Genomic DNA, 18,316 nt, shown 5'->3' on the forward strand with positions numbered 1-18,316 from the left:
TCTCTCTTTCTTTTTCTCTGTCTGTCTGCCTGTCTCTCTCTCTCCCCCACACACTCACACATAACACACACACAAACACACAGCACCTTGCCATCTAGGCAAATAATAATTTAATCATGATCGATCTTAAATCTTAATAGTTTCTAAATGAAAACAGAGTTGGTTAAATACCATGACTCCACAGGTGAATTTTCTGAAAGAGACATGTCTGATTTTGGACCCCATATACTTACAACTTGAGGTTTAAGTCTGAGGACAGATGTAACTGACTTGTTCAGTGTGGTTTCAGAACTGATAATTTAAATAATCCTGATTTTATTATTGCTTATAATTTCTGAAATATTGAAGAATGGGATAAAGGGCAATCTGATTATAGCAAGGCAGTTTTAAAATGTTAAGCCAATAACACTTCCATAAAAGTACCAGTGAAGGGAATAAAAAGAAGAGCCCCTTGATATAAACTTAAGGAATATCTTTTAAACAATGTCCTTTTCTTCTTACTCCTTCCTAAACTCTTGGAATTTGTAGAGTGACTCTCTCTCACAGACAACAGTTTCAGATTTCAAAGTAACTGAATAAAAGCAATCACTTAGCTAATATTGTATTCTGTTTGACGGAGGAATTGAAGCTTTGCATTCTTCCTGTCCTGGTCTGAGTTTAGACCAAGCAGCCCTGAGTTAGTTACACATGTCTTCATTTATATGGCATAATCAGTCATTGCTTCCAAGTTGACTTGGGACACATATTCTGTCATTCTCTCCCAGGTGTTGTCTGTCATTTAAATCAATTATATGATTGTTTAAGTGGTATCTTCCCAGATGAACTGTAACATTTGTTTTTAATTTCCATCAGAAAGACTATTTACTTGCTTGCGGGCTCTTGTCAGCACTGTGGCAGAAGAATCACAAGTTCAAAACCAGCCTAGACTACAAAGCAAAGGCATTTTATATTTAAAAAGAGATTTTTGAAGCAATCTAGGGATTCAACACAATCCCCAGCAAAATTCCAACTCAATTCTTCACAAATCTTGGAAGCACAATTTTAAGGTTTATATAGAAACACACACACACACACACACACACACACACCAAAGTAGCTAAAAAAAGAATTCTGAATAATAGAAGACCTCCAGGAGGTGTCACCATCCCTAATTTCAAGTTGTTCTACAGAGCTATAGTAACAAAATCAGCACTGAATTGGCACAAAAACACAGACGCATCAATCAGCGGAACTGAATTGAAGACTCAGAAATACACACATCTGATTTTTGATAAAAAAAAAATTGAAGCACACCCTTGAAACACGTGCTGCTCAAACTGGACAGCTGCATGCAGAAGAATACATAGAGCCATACTTATCACTCTGTATGAAACTCAACTCCAAATGCATTAACATAAAACGAGATAAATTGAACATGATAGAAGGGGAAGTGGGCAATATCTTTGAACTCACTGGCATAGGAAAAGACTTTCTGAACAGAATAGTGTTAGCATAGTCACTAAGACAAATAATTAATAACTGAGACTTCATAAAACTAAAAAGCTTCTGTATACTAAAAGACATTTGGAAAAATGGGTAATCTACAGAATGGGAAAAGACTTTTATCAGATACACATCTGATAGAGTACTAATATCCAAATTTATATAAAGAAATAAAAAAAGGTAAATACCATAAGGTGATATAAATGAAATCACCAAATAATGGAGAGACAGAGTGGCAACTGGATATCTCTTTTCACTAAATGGAGCCTCCAGTACTAAGACTGGATTACATCTCATTGAGTTATTTGAAAATGGAGTCCTATAGGAACTCCCACTAACTAAAACTATTGCAAAGACTATAAGTTCCTCTTCACAAACCAATGAAAAGCCCTACTCATTGAATATAGAAAAATGGAGCTGGTTTCCACATAGAGTTTTCATCTATGTGTGTTTGTCTTTGGGGCAGGAAGGTACGCTGTATGCTATCAAAAGAGAAATGTAACCACCAAGGAAAACACAAACCCTTTGATCTACAATGATATACTTACTGCCTGCAAAATATGCCAATTGCAATGGTGGCACAAAGCTTCTGGGAGTAACCAACAAATATCTATTTTGATTTAAGGCTCACTCCACAAAACAGAACTCATACCTGATACTGCTTGACTCAAGAACCTGAGACTAGCTATCTAAGGGATCTAGGAAAAAAACAAACACTAAGGGTCTAAAAAATGCAGTAAAATGAATTCTAGTTCAGCCCCTTGCTCAATCAAGCTTCCTCCAAAGGCAGATGGCAACAAATAGATAGTCACAGTCAGACAGTAAGCAGAGAATGAAAGACCTTGGAACACATTCCTAAGTGCGATGAGTTCATCAAATCCTTCCTCTCAGTGTTCACAAACCCCTCTGGAAGAGGAGGCAGAAAGAGTGCAAGGACCAGAGGTGAGAGAAGATGCCAAGGAAACAAGTTCCTCTAAATCATCGATATCAACACATATATGAACTCACATGGACTGAAGCAGCACACATACGGCCTTCATGGGTCTGCATCTTAACGTAGAAGCAATCTCCATTTGATAACCACTTGCAAATGAAAGTCTAGTTTCCTCCGAGGGAGTCTTACTTACCAAACTACTCTTAAGGGTAGGCTGCATGCCCAGCAGTAGATAGCCACAGACAACAAACTCAGCAACACCATTGGAGGTTCCTGTCCTATAATGTTATGTCCGGGTTTTTCCTTTTTTATTTAAAAAAATAATTGTTATTTTTTATTGTATTTATGTGTACTTTTTTCTTCTCTCTCTTTACCCTACAGGTTCCTTGTATATATATATCTTCCAGTTTAGTGTTTTTATGGGATTCCTATATGGGGGAGCAAGTGGGTCTCTATTTCTTGTGACTTCTCTTGGGTTCTTTTCCTTATGTGTGTTTGTTTTGTCCCATTCCAATGTGCTTTTTGGCTTTTGTTCTCTCTCTCTCTCTCTCTCTCTCTCTCTCTCTCTCTCTCTGTTTGTTTTCCTGTGATAGATAGAAGTGTTTTTGCATAAAAATATTTGCAGAATATATTTATGCATAATTTTAACCCACTCAGTATTATTCCATTTACATGACTAAACATTGATAATTTATATGGGTATTTGTGTAGGAATAAGATAGACAGTAAGTTTTGCCATATTTAATTATTGAGTTAGAAATATAAATTTATATGTATACAGATTTATACTCCTACAGCACACATATATGTGAAGACATACTGGGATCCTTCATCCTTTGAGGACAAACCAAGCAATATCTTCTGAAATAATATTTAAATGTAGTGGAGAAAATAGTTTATTGAAATGTTACCTTAAAACATTAAGTGAAAATACTAGAGAGTTGGCTCAGCAGTTAAGGGCACTGGCTGCTCTTGCCGAGGACTGAAGTTCAGTTCCCAGCAACCATATGGCAGCCCACAAACATCTATAGCTCCAGTTTCAGGTGATCTGACGCCCTCTTCTGGCATCTGCAGATACTAGGCACTGTTAGCTGTACAGACAAACACTCATGCACATGAAACAATAATAAATAAGTCAAAAACAATTTGAAGTTGAAAATTATAAAAAATAAGTTTATAAACTTGATAACAATTGAAGTTAAAATGATACCATTTAAAATAATTATTTTGTTTTTACTGCCCAAATGTATTGGTGCTTTTCGAGCATGTATGTCCTGAGCATGTGTACCCGGTGGTCTCAGAGACCAGAATAGTGTGACAGAAATCACCTGGGATTGGAGTTACAGACAGCTGTGAGCCATGCACCTTTGCTGGTGTTCAAATCCCATCCCAATCTTCTGAAACAATAGCCAGTGCTCTTAGTTGCTCAATCATTCCTCCATCCCTACACTACAAATTTTGAAAAGAACAAGCAATACATCTATTGTTTACTTTTGGTCTGCATTTTGAGTCAATGTTAGGTGGTAAAATATAATCCCCTTTATATAAGGGGATTTATATAAAAGTTTAACTTTTTCCATAAATTCTAGGAGATGTTTATAACATTTTTCCAAAATTGTTAATATTTCAGTTATGTAATTTAAAATTCTTATCAGATTTCTTCAGGTATCTATGCCAACAGCTCTAACTATGGCATATTCTTGCCCATGATTGTAAATAAACAGTTTTTCAACTTTGCTTACACCATGAAACTCTCTGAAAAGAACTTACCTTAAAAATGGATGTTTAGTTTGCTTCTGCTATATCTTCTCTTATTTATGATATGAAACTACACGAAATATTTTACAGAATTAGATGACAATTTAGTTGGGAAGGATGTTCAGATAAGGACCAACTTTATAAGAGAGTGGTTGATGTGTGAATGTTTTTCCTTGTAGGGAAATCTTTGTTTTTTTTTGCATCATTCTGTATTGTGTTTGGCACTGGATGTTTGCATAATGAGAAACTCTCATAATTTGCAATCTGATGAAAATAATGGCTAGCTATGGAAATGTTTTCTTCCACAAATCTGTGGTTAAAATCATCACCATGACTGAGCTAGTCCTAGACCAACACCTTCCTCTGCAACCTCTGTTCTTTGTATAGGAGTAAGTCAGAAGAGATCACTAAGAAACTAAAACAAGGCTTCCATTCTAGACACGGCTTGAGGCATGCCTCTAGATCTTTGTGGATTTGAGACATATCAAATCAATGTTCCCCAAAACAAATGTGCATAAATTACTCCCACAAATATCAATTGTTTACTTGGGTGAATCATGGTATAACTTTATATATTTCTTAGGTCTTTGGTAGGAAGGCTTGATGCATATTTTTCTTCTTTATGGGACTTCTTTGAGAATCATTTTACATGCATAATAAGTTCCAAAAAAGCAATACTAACCTATGTTTCTGACATCTAAAATTTGTTTTAACCATTCACTAAAGTTAGCCAGATTTTTTTAACTTGCAAACTATCTGTAACAATAAAGAGGAGGAAAGCCCTTAATAAGATGTTTTAAATGTCACCTATATTTAAAAATTTCAATCAAATGACAGTAAGAGCTTGTAGAAATGTGTTGGAATGAGTTAAAATTAGAGAATTCTCATCAAAATTATTAGTAGGCATCATTCATGACCACTTAAAATGCTCACAAGTTATCCCAAGAGAAATGAACATTTGGGGAGATTAAACATAATGGGGGTATTTGGAGTTCTGCTGAACCTGTGTGCAAAAGAGGTGCAACAACACTAAGCACCATGATCTCACTGAATAAGTTTAACATTTTGAACAGAAATCATCTTTCTGCATATCCGATCAAAGCAGGATATCCATTTTTATAAAGGCAGGTTGGGTGCTGAATATTGAATTACAGCCTATGGGATCTTGCAGGAAAAACAACAAAAAAACTTTTAATGGAATTCAGGTATCATTGAAATTCCAAAATCAAAAGGGCAAACATCATACTGGACCATATGAAATAGAAAGGTTGACATTTGTAAAGCTAACACAAAGTCAAGGTCATTTGAACACTGCTGTTTGCCACATATTTCTGATTATTAAGCCTTTGCAATTGAAGTCTCCTTTTCATATTTTTATGCTTACTTAGAATGGCACCTATACACACATATATTAAATGAAGGTACATCACATGAGAACCAGCCATAGGTAACCGCCCTTCAAGTTTTTGGTTAGGAAAGTCTGAGATACTTTCCAAACAATTTAGACCATTGCTGTTGTTCTCAGTTGCCTCCCAGAACTTGAAGATAAGACATATTCATGAAGAAACCAATTCAGAATTAGTTTTTGAAGGAATCTAGAAACCCCCAAACTGATGACTGGCTCTCATGGTATCTAAAGATGTTATGTAAGCTACCAAGAGAGGGCAACAACCGAGAGTCCTTCCTATCTTTAAATCCTATGAACAACAACAATGAATGGCAAGGTACCCTAAAGAGTACAATAGTCACACTTACATTTTAGGGGTAACCAGCATCCATCTAGTCAGACTGAAGGCCCACTCAACAGGAGGGAAAGCAAAATGGCTACTGGAAACCTTTATAACTGCTCTCAGCTTGTCAACTACTTGTAGGATAATAGGCTACTGTCACTTTCCTAAATGAATATAATTCCTAACTGCCTTCTAGATACTTATCCTTCTACCTTCAGGCAAGAGTAAACCCTTACCTTTCATCAAAGAAGCTTCTCGTTGAACTAGATGGAGATCCTTATAGAAAGTCACAACCTCAAAATGCAGAGAACAACTGCCCACGGGGAGCCAAGGCCCAATTCAGTGTATCAACAATGGAGCAAGGTGTACATAATGTCAACCCCAATTCACATGCCCATGCAGATGGGGGAGGGTATCTATCTCACAAGGCCACACTCCGAGCTGCAGAACTATAGAAAGGTTAATGACTGTGTAGAGGGAGGGATGGAAGGGGAGAGAGAGAGAGAGAGAGAGAGAGAGAGAGAGAGAGAGAGAGAGAGAGAAAGAGAGAGAGATCATTCATTTCCAGTGATTCATTTCACAAACAAATGGACCATCCACTTATGCAAGGCAGTTCTTTCCACATCCATAGTGAACATCTAAAATCTCAATAGCCATAAACCTGAAATTCCTTCATACTGATGTGGGATTTCCCTCTGTATGCTGTTTTTATCATTGATGAATAAAAACCTGCTTTGAAACTATAGCAGAATAGGGCAGGGCAGAGCAGAGCTAGGTGGGGAGGACTGGACTGAATGCTGGGAGAAAGAAGGGTGGAGTCAGGGGAAACCGTGTAGCCACGCTGGAGACGACTGCACTTCACCCTGTAAACCACAGCCACATGGTGATTAACAGATTACTAGAAATGGATTAAATTAAGATGCAAGGATTAGCCAATAAGAAGTTAGAGCTAAACTTGGCCAAACAGTGATTTAATTAATACAGTTTCTGTGTGATTATTTCAGGGCTGAGCAGCTGGCAACAAACAAGCAGCCTCCTTATAACACCAATACCTTCTTAATTATTTATCTTTTTCAGAGCGTTAATTATCAGACTGCTGCAATGTACATAGTATTGTGATAAGAGATTTAAAAAAAAGAGTGTGTGTGTGTGTGTGTGTGTAAAAGTATCTAACGGTGAATGACAATGCGTTACTAATTTGAAATAACACCCTTCACCACTAGATGTCAGCCTTTTCAAGCAACCAAGCTGATGTTGCCAAGTATGTCGTGTCAGCTTTTAGATCTTTGCCTTTGAATTGAGGCTGTTCATATGGTTCACAGCAACAATAATGAATAATTTAACAACCCAAAGCACCCAAGTCTTTCTGCAGTCCTGGGAAAATGGAGAGGGTACAGGCATCAGAAGGTCATTAGGCAGAGTTAACCAGCTGAAACCTCAGACATAACAACTAAAATGTAATTATTAACTGGCAGTAGAATTAGCATGGTATTTTTGAAACTCAAGTTATATGTGGTCTCCGCATGATAATTGCCATTCACAGGGAAACAGCCTTTCATTTCGATGTAACTTTACTGAGCTCCACTGCTGTTTGTGGAATCAGTCTAATTCAGTGTCTTATTTTGACATTTCGAATATTTGCTCTTCCTCTAGCATTTTCCCAGGGATGCTGTTTGATTGGCAGATGCACAGTGAAGGAAAAACACAGTGTGGAGCACAAAGTGAAGCTTCAGCCAAGCAGTAAGCCTCCCGTCAGAGTCAAGAGCCGATCACGGGAAATAGCTTGCCCTGCTCTTTGCCTACATCTGCAACATCCCACACCGACAGAGCCCTAAGTCCCTACTTCACATTAACACGTGATCCCCGGTTTGGAAGAGGGAATTAAGGTTAGAAACAGGAAGCCCTGGAGTTAGTCATTCTGACATCACATGGAAGGAAAGAAGTTTTGACGACACGAAGGAATAAACAACAAACCGAAAAGCAAAGGCCAATCTCCTGTAATGCTGCTTTGCTAGTTAAGCCTGATTTAAGCCCATCTATATGACAAGCTGACTAGCTAAAATGCAGTTCATCATAAAAATAATCTTTTGAAAACCTTAAACCATGGCTGATACAAATACAAAGTAAGCATCAAAAAAGCAGCTCTCTTTCTGGTGTGGTTGACACACCAGTAATGAATGAGGAAGCCAGGAGTTGAGCTAGAATAGTCTGACTTTCAGGCCAGCCTGGGCTACACAATCTGCCTCAGAAGAGGCCAGCCTAGGCTACACAATCTGCCTCAGAAAACTAAAAATGGAAAGGAGGGAGGGGGAAGAAGGAAAAAAGTGTGACAAAGAATGGAGGGAGGAGGAAGCAGTAGACGATAAGGCCAGTGAGAGAGAGAGTTCAGGGAGTGGAAGTTCAGTCAGCTCTTCAAAGGCACACTGAAACTGCTAACAGCCAAGAATTATTTGATAACCTAGAAGTTCAGAAACCATAAACTTTGGAGTTAACTTTCTCGCTTGAGAAAAATGCTTTTGATTAGGCAAAATGCTACAGTTTCGCTGGGAGCCGGTAATATAACAGGAGTTAGTAATAATGAAGCCCTAAAGAGTTAGAATAAAAGAATGTCCTAATGGCATTTTTTTTTTAGAAATGTCACCCACTCTTATTCTTTCTGAAGTTTTGAATATATTTACGTAGCCCTATATAAATTGATGACATATAATAAAATTAAGTGGCAACATTTAATGCCCTAGGATGCATCAAATTATTATTTTTTCTTACAAAACTTGTGTATGCAATAGAGACAGATGTTATTTCTTTAGGGGGAGTGCCATTGGAAGTGCAGGGACCATCTGAAAGAGACCATGATTTGGGGATTCTGAAGAACACAGTGCAGATGAGCATCCTCACCCCCTTCTCCTCGTCATTCAGTGCTAGAGAAACCAAGTGCAACACCCTTCTGCTGGGAGGTCAGAGCTTAACTCCTAGCATGCCCTAAAGCATGTATACATTACTTCCTCTTCTGTTTCCCTGTAACCAGCTTGCCCTTCAATTTGATATCACACATCATCAGATCTTCTATTTCAATTTGAATAACAGAGAATGAGAAATAGCTTAGAAGGTATCACACAAAAGTAAAAACTACCTTGTATTTCAACTATGTAGAAAACAACTAAACTGGAAGAAAAGGTAACACTATTTGTTATGTGTGTGTTTGTTGTGTGTATGTGTGTGATGGTTTGATGTGTATGTATGCTTGCTCCTGTGTATATGTTTGCATATATGTTACTGCACACATGTGAGGAAGTCAGAGGACAACCTTGGATATCTGCTTTGTTGTTCACTGTGACATAGGCCAGGTAGACTAGCTGGCTTGGAAATTTCTGGAGATGTTCTACAGGCAGGCTAATATTATGCGTATGCAAGCACATCTGGATTTTTATGGATTCTGGAAATACAAATTCTGGCCTTCATGCTTAGGCAGGTGCTTTGTCTACTGAACTATCTTCCTTTCCTTATAAAATGAGATGCCTAGATTTATGAAGTGCTCTGTGAACATGAGGACCTGTGTTCGGATCTCTAGCACCTACTTGAAAATTTGAAAGTGATAGTACGCACCTGTAAACCTAGACTTGTCGGACAAAGACAAGGGGATCCTGGGAACTTGCTCACCATCTTGCCTTGTCAAATCAGTGAGTTCCAGGTTCACTGACTCATAACATAAGATGGAGAGATACTGAGAGTGACGCAAAATCAAATCTGGCCTTCACATTTAAATATACATACATGTGCATGCACCCCCAACATATACCATGCATGTGCATGTCCCAACCCCTCCACACACACTAAGATGGTGACTTAAAATATGTGTAACTATTCTCATAATATGCACTTTATAGTCTTCTCTGAAGATTTGGGCTATACAGAACAATTTAATGTACCGAGAGCAATATATTTAAGAAAAATACAGGCCTGACTAAATAGCTGTCCAGAGAAAAAGCACTCTTTAATTTTAGAAGCTTGAAATCTTGAAGAGACCTCAGACATGATTAAGGAACCCACAGAAAAATGATCTTAAATTTCTAGGATTAATATGCAGAGGACGGCAGAAATGGGAGGTGCTCCAAGGTCTACTAATTCTCCTGTAATTTCTTTTAAGGTTAAATCATTGAGCCGGTGTCACAGAGAAGAGGAAAACTAACCACAGGACTGTATTGTGTACAATCCTGATGCTCATCCGACACATTCCAGGACGAACACAAATAAGATACAGGATGTTATTTGTTTTTCTCTACACTAGCTGGAAGACACACAATGAGTTCCCTCGTCAAATAAAAAAGCATAAATATGTTCATATATTGCGTTTCTATTTACACTTACTCTAAAACACCGAGAGAGCTGTATAAAGCCTGCAAGTATTGCTTTGTAATCCTAGCCCATTGTTTAATACTTAGCTCCTTTCGGTTTCATGGATTAGAAAACCTTTCAGGAGAGAAGATCCTCCTTACTAGCTATCCTGTGACACCCCGGCTTTAAAGGGAACGGCAATTTGAATAACAACACACTTAGACCTCTATTAGGCACAGTCTGGCTGTCTTTATCTTGATAAGGAATAAGAAATTGTCTAATGGTTAATTTTTGCAACAATATTTTCCTTATTTACAAGTCAGAATCAAGAGACAAAGGAAAGGCTGTTCTGGGATCCAAATAAAGATATCACCAAATCCCCAGGCTACAGCTGAAGTGGAAGGACAAAGGGAATGGATTAGGAAAAGGCCAACAAGAAAAGAGAACTCCTGCATCTTCTCAGCCCCATGGAGACTGAGAGGAGGACCATGGTGTGACCCACTCCCAGTCTCACCTAGCTGAAATAAATTAAAGTGAAAAAACCCTCAGAAAAGGGTCCTTGGGAGTAAATATGGTAGCTGTATCTTCAGGTAGTTTTGTACTAGACCTTTACCCTCTCCTACCCAAACCTTTGCCCCACTTCCATCATTCGGAAAAGGATTCTACATTTAGAGGTCTTTGCCAATAGGCCTGGGGAATTCAATCGTATTTTGTTCATGACCCTATTGCAGTGAATGGCCCTGCACGGTGTCAGATTTCCTATGGCAAAGGGTGAGATGAAGAAGTGTCACAATAAGAAAGAAAGTGTTTTGCGCAGGGTGGTTGAGAGGTCTGGTCCTTCCTGCTCCAACTGTCTCTTAGCCTGACTGAGTTAAAATCAATGTGTCATAAGAGGAGGAAGATGAGGATGAGGAGCTAAATCTGGAGCTGGAAATGCTGGGACACTGGGACTTGCTGTGCAGTAACTTTGTTTCCCACTAACCCTCTTGAGAGGCTGATTGGTGAGTTGGCTTGTCCACTGATATCTTGTAACTGCATCAGTAATTCCCGATTCTTTCTCCAAAGCTAGCTCTTCCTTGGCTATTCTTTCCTCTCTCTCTTTCTACCTCCCTCTCTCCCTCTCTCCCTCCCCCTCTCTGTCTTTCTCTTACTCTCCTTCCCCCCTCCTTTTTCCTTTAATATTTGTTTTCTTAAAAGTTATTTTTTGATATCATACGAAACACACCCCTTTCCTCTTCCTTTTCTTCCCTGCAAATCCTCACATATATCCCCTTTTGCTCTCTTTCAAATCCATGGCTTCATTTTTTCATTAATTGTTATTATAAAATACATGTATATGTGTATATCTGTGCATATATGTGTGTATGCATGTTTGTGTATATATGTTTGCACGGGATTCACCATTTGGTATTTTATAGCCCATTGCTGCACTTATACCTTTGGATGGGTTTAGTAGTATAAAACTCCAAGTTTTTTTTTAAAGGCTGGATAAAGCTGTGCTCAAGCTAAGTGAGTATACCTTGTAAGTTTCAAAACCAATCCCAATTGCTTCTGGATTTGAAAAACATAAAGAGGGCTCCTTAGCCTCAGTGACATGTGTGGTTCAACCCAGATTCTCCCGAGGTAATATTGATATCCAAGCTCAACAGCTTTTTCTCACTGTAATTCACGGGCCTTCTCTTTTCTAGCTCCTCTGAATCTTGCTCAATGGGTAAGGCAGTTGCAGCTGTCTCTGTGGTGCCCTTGGGTATCTTGTTGTTACTTCTTTCTCAACGTCCAAAGCCAAGGCAGACTGGAATAGCAGCATTGCCAGGCCCACCACCACTTGCTTTCTTAGATTTCTTGGGGTCAAGGTAGCTGAGGCCCCTCACCATCTTCATCATACCCAACCTGGACTAAATCTTTTCTGCCTTCTGGTTCTTCCTTCTTTCATTTGTTCCCTCTTCAGCTTGGGCTTAGATATTGGGCCCTAGCATAGGAGAGCCAGTTATTCATGTACAATTTGAAACTGCTCCTCTAGTTCTGCCAAGGAATGATCCCTTTCCTTCCTACTTCTACTATTCCTTCTTACTTCCTCTATTTTCCCCCAAAGGAAGAGGAGCTCTCAGTATACTGTCTTTACCGTAAAGATGATTTGGCCAGCTCAGAGGGAAAAGCAATTGAGACTTGGTAAAAGCCTTGGTTCCAGTGGCTCATCTAGCACCTTGACATTGGGGAATATAAACACAACCTGTAACTTTCATGCTGTGGCCACAACACTGTGTTTTGGATGGAAAAACAGGTTGTATGTATAGCAATTGAAAAGCCAAAGCAGCACATTTTTAAAAATATAAATTTCAAGAGTACTTTAGCATCAAACCATTCGCTCTACATGATTGCGAGAACTCATTTTGCATTGAAGATTCCCTTTTTGATTAAACTTCTCATTCAGCCAATTGAAGTCTCCAGAAAGCACGTATTTCCGATAAAGCACAACACTGTTAATGAAGTGATAAAATAATTATAATCTTATCCAGCTCCTGTTCATGAGAGCAAATTTAGAAACGTTTACCATCTTAGGAATGCACACTGATTTGTTCATAATGGAATAAAAGCTTGGAGACGCTACTCACGCAGGCTTGATCGTATGAGCATGTTTCTCATGGACGAAGGCACCAGCCAGACCTCCAGCTCCTGAATTTAAATACTGGAAAAGAAGTAAAATTTTATGAGTTTACCGAAAACGTGAGAAAACTATAAACACTGCTTTCATTTTTACTTGTTTTAAATAAGCCCATAACTTTTGACCAGTTCAAAATGTGGGATCATTTGAGCTTTTGCAGTAAAACAGAGTATTGGGTCTTACTGTTAAAAGAAAAAAATGAGAAATATTAAAGATGAAATATATGTGGCAATGTTATTTTCACAAAATTTTATTCAAATTATTAATTCAGGGGAACAGGGCAAAAGGAGGCTCTGGAGAGCCTTGGATATGTTTGAAAACTTAGCTGGTTGATCCTCTCCTATAATAGGCTACCCTATCCCAGCAAGAGACAGATGCAGACAGATGTAAGAGGCTGGTGCCTGAACTCATTAAAATGTTACCATATACCTCTTGGAGACACAAGACGTCAAGTACATGCTTTTGGTGCACAAAGTTGTATGTAGAATTACATTTCATAGATAGAACATGCATGGAACACTAAGGGGGGAAAAAAAGATCCCAAAGTTGCAATCCCTGTGAAGTGGGGTCTTTTAAACTACAAAAGATCTTTTTGCTCTTTCACACTTCCTACCTTAGATAATTACCTTTCTCTAACACACAGCCCTATTTCTGTGACTCTTCATGTGTCTATGTCCAAGTCCTACCATCAGGGCATGAGAGTTGGGAAAGCACCAGAGGTGTTCTTGGAATGCCCAATATCACTAGGCAGTAGCAGGCAAACTAAGGTCTCACAGATTTCAAAGACTTTGTCCAAATGTTCCATATCAAGTACTTACAGTCTAAGAATTTCATTTCTATATGTAGAGATATTGGAATTTTGTCTTCATACAAACAAAAACTAAAGGCATTAATCAGTAAGTATGAAGCTCTAAGTGTGAAATTATTTTCTCTATATTTAATTTGTTTTCATAGTAGTCTAGAAATTTAATGAATAAATTTTCTACAGCTGTAGGAATAATAGACCTAAATTATGTTTCATGTTACTTTATCAAATGGCTTCACTATTTTCTGAATCAGGAAACACAGGGCTGACAAAAGTAGAGTGTGTGCGTCATGGGCCAAGGTTTTACTTTAGATTAAAACCTATGTGACATAAAAGGATTCCAGACATGAACTTGTTCCTACCTTGTAAGAACACCAGCAGGCAAAGTCAACACCCCAGTCATGTAAGTGGAGTTCAACATTTCCAACTGCATGTGCTAGATCAAAGCCAACAAAACAGCCCTGGGGAAGAATGTAACAAGGTTTCAATTGGTTTAATGATGAGAATACTTTTTGCAACATGTTGAATAGTAACTGTCCCCTCTCTGATGCCTCAGCTCACAACATTTGATCCATACTCCCACAATCCTTTTGTTAACCTAGATTAAAGCCATCTTCATAAAAATTCCAATACTTCCTTCTTCTCTACATAGACATTTGTACTTGTATGGAAGAACGGCGACAGGGATGAAACTTCGGGTCCAGTAGGAGAAACAGAGGTATTACTGCCAAACTGGGACGCCTTCATTGCACTAACTTCACAGTTCATTTGTGGGAGATGGAAGGGGTTTGCTTAAATTCTCCTTGTGAAAATTACAGCAGGGTCAAGGCAGGTCCCTGGCTCCCGCCCAACAGATTCAGAGAGTTCCCAGAACACCCAAGCAGCAGAACAAATGGCTCCTGTATAACCCTCTGATACGCAGCTCCACATAGAACCTACTAGGAACAGAAGGATCTGAGATCTTTCCTTTCAACTCAGTGCATCTGTGCTAGCAATAACCGCACAAGCATTTTTCTTTCTTTTTTTTTTTTTCTCCTGGAGCCTTCATCTCTTACCCTCCACTCATGCACATATTGTGTCATGATGGCCTTGCTTTTGTTCATTGTTCAGCTGCTTTTAGGCTTTTGTTTATTTTGCTTCATGCAGATTACTCTAAGTCATTTCATTCTGGTCCAGTGTAATTTAATTGAATTTTCACTCTAGTCTAGATTAATTTAGTCTATTCTGTCACATCTCACATATTCCATTCCTTGCATGTCCTCTCTTCCTTTGATCAAGATCACTCCTCCTTTTTTGTCTGGTTATAACTTTCCAGCAATGTAACAATCCATGTCTAAATTCTGTAGATTCTAAGTATACCTCAACTTTCCCTACCTTAATTTCTTTTTTTTAAAAGTTGATCTAATACTTAAACTTTTTCTTTATTCACTTTCCTTCCCTATTTCTTCCAATCATATTAACTAAAACCTAAGTATAATTCAGTTTATCCTTGGCCATTTATCTTCCAATGGTTTTTGAAGTCTATGCTAGTATCACAATTACATAGTGTTAATACCAAATAGCTCGGTCATTCTCCTAGTTAGTGTTCTTCATGGGGATATATACAGAGTTTATGCCAACACCTGGAGCACTTGATATAAAGAATTATTTTCTGAACTTTACATTTTATACATCCTCACCCAAGTAACACCTGAACAGTATAAATCTTTCAACTAAAAGAATATAGCTGATTAGAAAAGACAAAATCAGGTAAAGAAGTAGTACCAATACCCAATTTTCAGTGCACTAATGACAGAAACAGGAAAAACCAAGACAGCATAACTCCTACAAATATTATTACTCTTGCAGCAATGGCATCTAGTAAGAGTGAAGTAGGTGAAATCCTAGACCAAGAAATCAAAATGATTATAAACATGTTCAGAGACACAATAGACAAACAAAATACAGAAGGCGATAGATGAAATGAAGGAAGAATGTGTCAAAAAGAAATATTGAAGAAAAAACAACCTGAAATGCTGGATGTAAATACCATATTAAGCAAAATAAAAATAAGTTAAAAATTACACTAAAACTCTAAAATGCCTCAGCCATAGAGTGGACCAAGCAGAGGAAAGAACGCTGAGCTTGAAGACAAGGTGTCAGAACTGGAAGGCTCCAACAATGAGAAAGATAAAACAAGGAGTTAATGAATATTGAGAACCCCAAGATGGATGAGGCCCTCTGAAAAGACCAAATTTGTAAGTTGTAGGCATAGGAGGAGAGTAAACTTATTCTAAAGACACAGAAAACATTTTCTAAAGAATCATGATAGAAACTTTATCAAATTTAAGAAAAGAGATGCCAATTCATTCATTCATATATATATATATATATCATTTAGGGCAGGAATGTACTTCCTTTCATAGTATTCTCATTAGAACATTATTAAAACTGGACAAAGAAAGTATATTGAAAGCAGCAAGACAGAAACACTAAGTCACGTATAAAGGTCTGTCAGAATAACAGTATATTATTTAACTGGAAATTTCAAAGCTAGAAAGTCTTGATATGATATATTTTAAATTCTGAAAGTTAACTACTGTCAATATAAACTACTGATCATAATTTAAGGGAATATAGGTACTTTTATGATTAAAAATAGACTAAATAAATTATAACCGCTAAGCCAGCTCTACAGAAAAAGAATTCTAAGACTTAAGATAACCACAAATCTTTCCATGAAGTTACAAATAGGTATAAGCCATGAATGAGTGATACTAATCAATGGAGAAGAAGAAAAAAAAAACAACACTACAAAATCAGCAGAATGGCAGGGATCAATACACAACTTCCGATAACCCTGAATATTAATGGTCTCAATTCCCCAATCTGAAAACACAGACTAATAGATCGTATCAAATAGCAGTGGTTATCCATATGTTGCATCCAAAAAACACACCTCATCACCATAGGTTGAGAGAATGAAAAATGCCATTTCAAGCAAATGGATCTACAAATAAGCAGATATCACTGGTATACACTGTTATAAAACCTGACAAAATATAATTTAAACCAAAACTAATGAGAAAAGATGAAGACAATGACTTCATACTGACTAATGGATCAATCAATTAAGAGAAACATTATTATTATAAATAGATATGTCCTGGAAACAGATACAGTCAATTTCATAAAATGACTACTAGAGATATATTAACCTCCAGCACAGTAGTAGAGGTGATTTCAATGCCCTGTTCTCACCAATTAGCAGGCCATTCCCACAAAAAGTAAAGAAGAAGGAAGGAAGGAAGGAAGGAAGGAAGGAAGGAAGGAAGGAAGGAAAGAAAGAAAGAAAGAAGAAAGGAAGGGGAAGAAAGGAAGAAAAGAATATCTGCGTTAAATGAAATCATACATCAAATGGACTTAGCAGACATATACAGAGCATTGCATTCAAACACAGTACCATGCACACAATATTAGGACACAAACAGAGTATAATATATACAGGGAATATTAAACAGTTTGTTCGTTGTATTTCATTAGACTACAATGCATTAAGACAATGGAGAGCAAGAAAAAAAATCTAGAACACACACAAACTTATGGCTATTAAGCAATACACTATTTAACATTCAGAGAGTCCTTGGAGAGGTCACAAAAAATTAAAATCATTCCTAGAAGCAAATAAAAACAAAAACACAATATCTCAAAACCAATGGGATTGAACTTCGTAGCTCTATATGCCTACATTAAGAAATCATTTGGTTTGGTGCTGTTTTTTTTTTTTTAAGAGAGAAAGAACATGAATTTGTGTGAGTAGGTGAGGGAAATCTGGAAGGATTTTTGGAAGGGAAATATATATCCATAAATATATATATATATATATATATACATACATAATATAATAAATAAAAAATGTCAAGTAAATAAAAGGCAAGAAAGAAAGGAACAAAGAATGGAAGGAAGGAAGGAAAGAAAGAAAGAAAGAAAAAAAGAAAGAAAAGGAAAGAAAGAAAAAAGGAAGAAAGAAAGTGGAGAGATTATAACTAAATCAATTAATGATTCACTTAAAGTTTTGAATAAGGGAACGGGGCAAACCTCAAGTAGCAGACACAAAGAAGTTGTTAAGATCAGGGCAGACATTCATGACACAGGAAACAAAATAAACAGTAAAGAATCAATAAAGTAAAGAGTCATTTCTTTGACAAGATAAGTAAGATTGACAAGGCTTTAACCAAACAGACCAAACGTAAGAGAGAAAAGACCAATTTAATAAAATAAGCAATAAAAGGGGATCCATTACAACAGTTAAAAATGAAATTCAAACATCATCAGATCTTATCTTGAAATACAATCCATTGAGTAGGAAAATCTCAGAGTAAATTTTTAGATGCACATGAATTTCCAATATTAAATCAAGATGGGATAAAAAAAATTTAAACAGCTCAGCAACAAGCTGTCAGATTGGTAAAAGCAAACAGAAACAACAGAAAAAAACCACAGAAAATGACAAGGAAAACAACAAACAAACAAAATACATCAGAAAAACCAGATGTTCTCCATGGAGGCAATGGCTGGCTAAATTGTCTTCTGTTGTGCCAATTTTTTCCAAATTTGAACTAGCAATAATATCA

General features: G+C 37.3%; 1 protein-coding gene across 1 annotated transcript in view; it reads right to left on the minus strand.

The window, feature by feature from the left end:
- Positions 1-18,316, minus strand: part of Kynu (kynureninase) — a 121,584-nt gene that overhangs the window by 28,382 nt on the left and 74,886 nt on the right. The window contains exons 9-10 of the mRNA XM_050139940.1: positions 14,066-14,164; positions 12,849-12,922 (exon numbers count right to left, since the gene is read on the minus strand). Of these exons, the coding sequence (XP_049995897.1) occupies positions 12,849-12,922; positions 14,066-14,164 (173 nt within the window). The remainder of the gene's footprint in view (positions 1-12,848; positions 12,923-14,065; positions 14,165-18,316) is intronic.

The sequence above is a fragment of the Alexandromys fortis genome, unplaced genomic scaffold (genome assembly GCF_014885135.2).
Source record: "Alexandromys fortis isolate MF-2015 unplaced genomic scaffold, M_Fortis_MF-2015_v1.1 scaffold_33, whole genome shotgun sequence".
Lineage (NCBI taxonomy): Eukaryota > Metazoa > Chordata > Mammalia > Rodentia > Cricetidae > Alexandromys > Alexandromys fortis.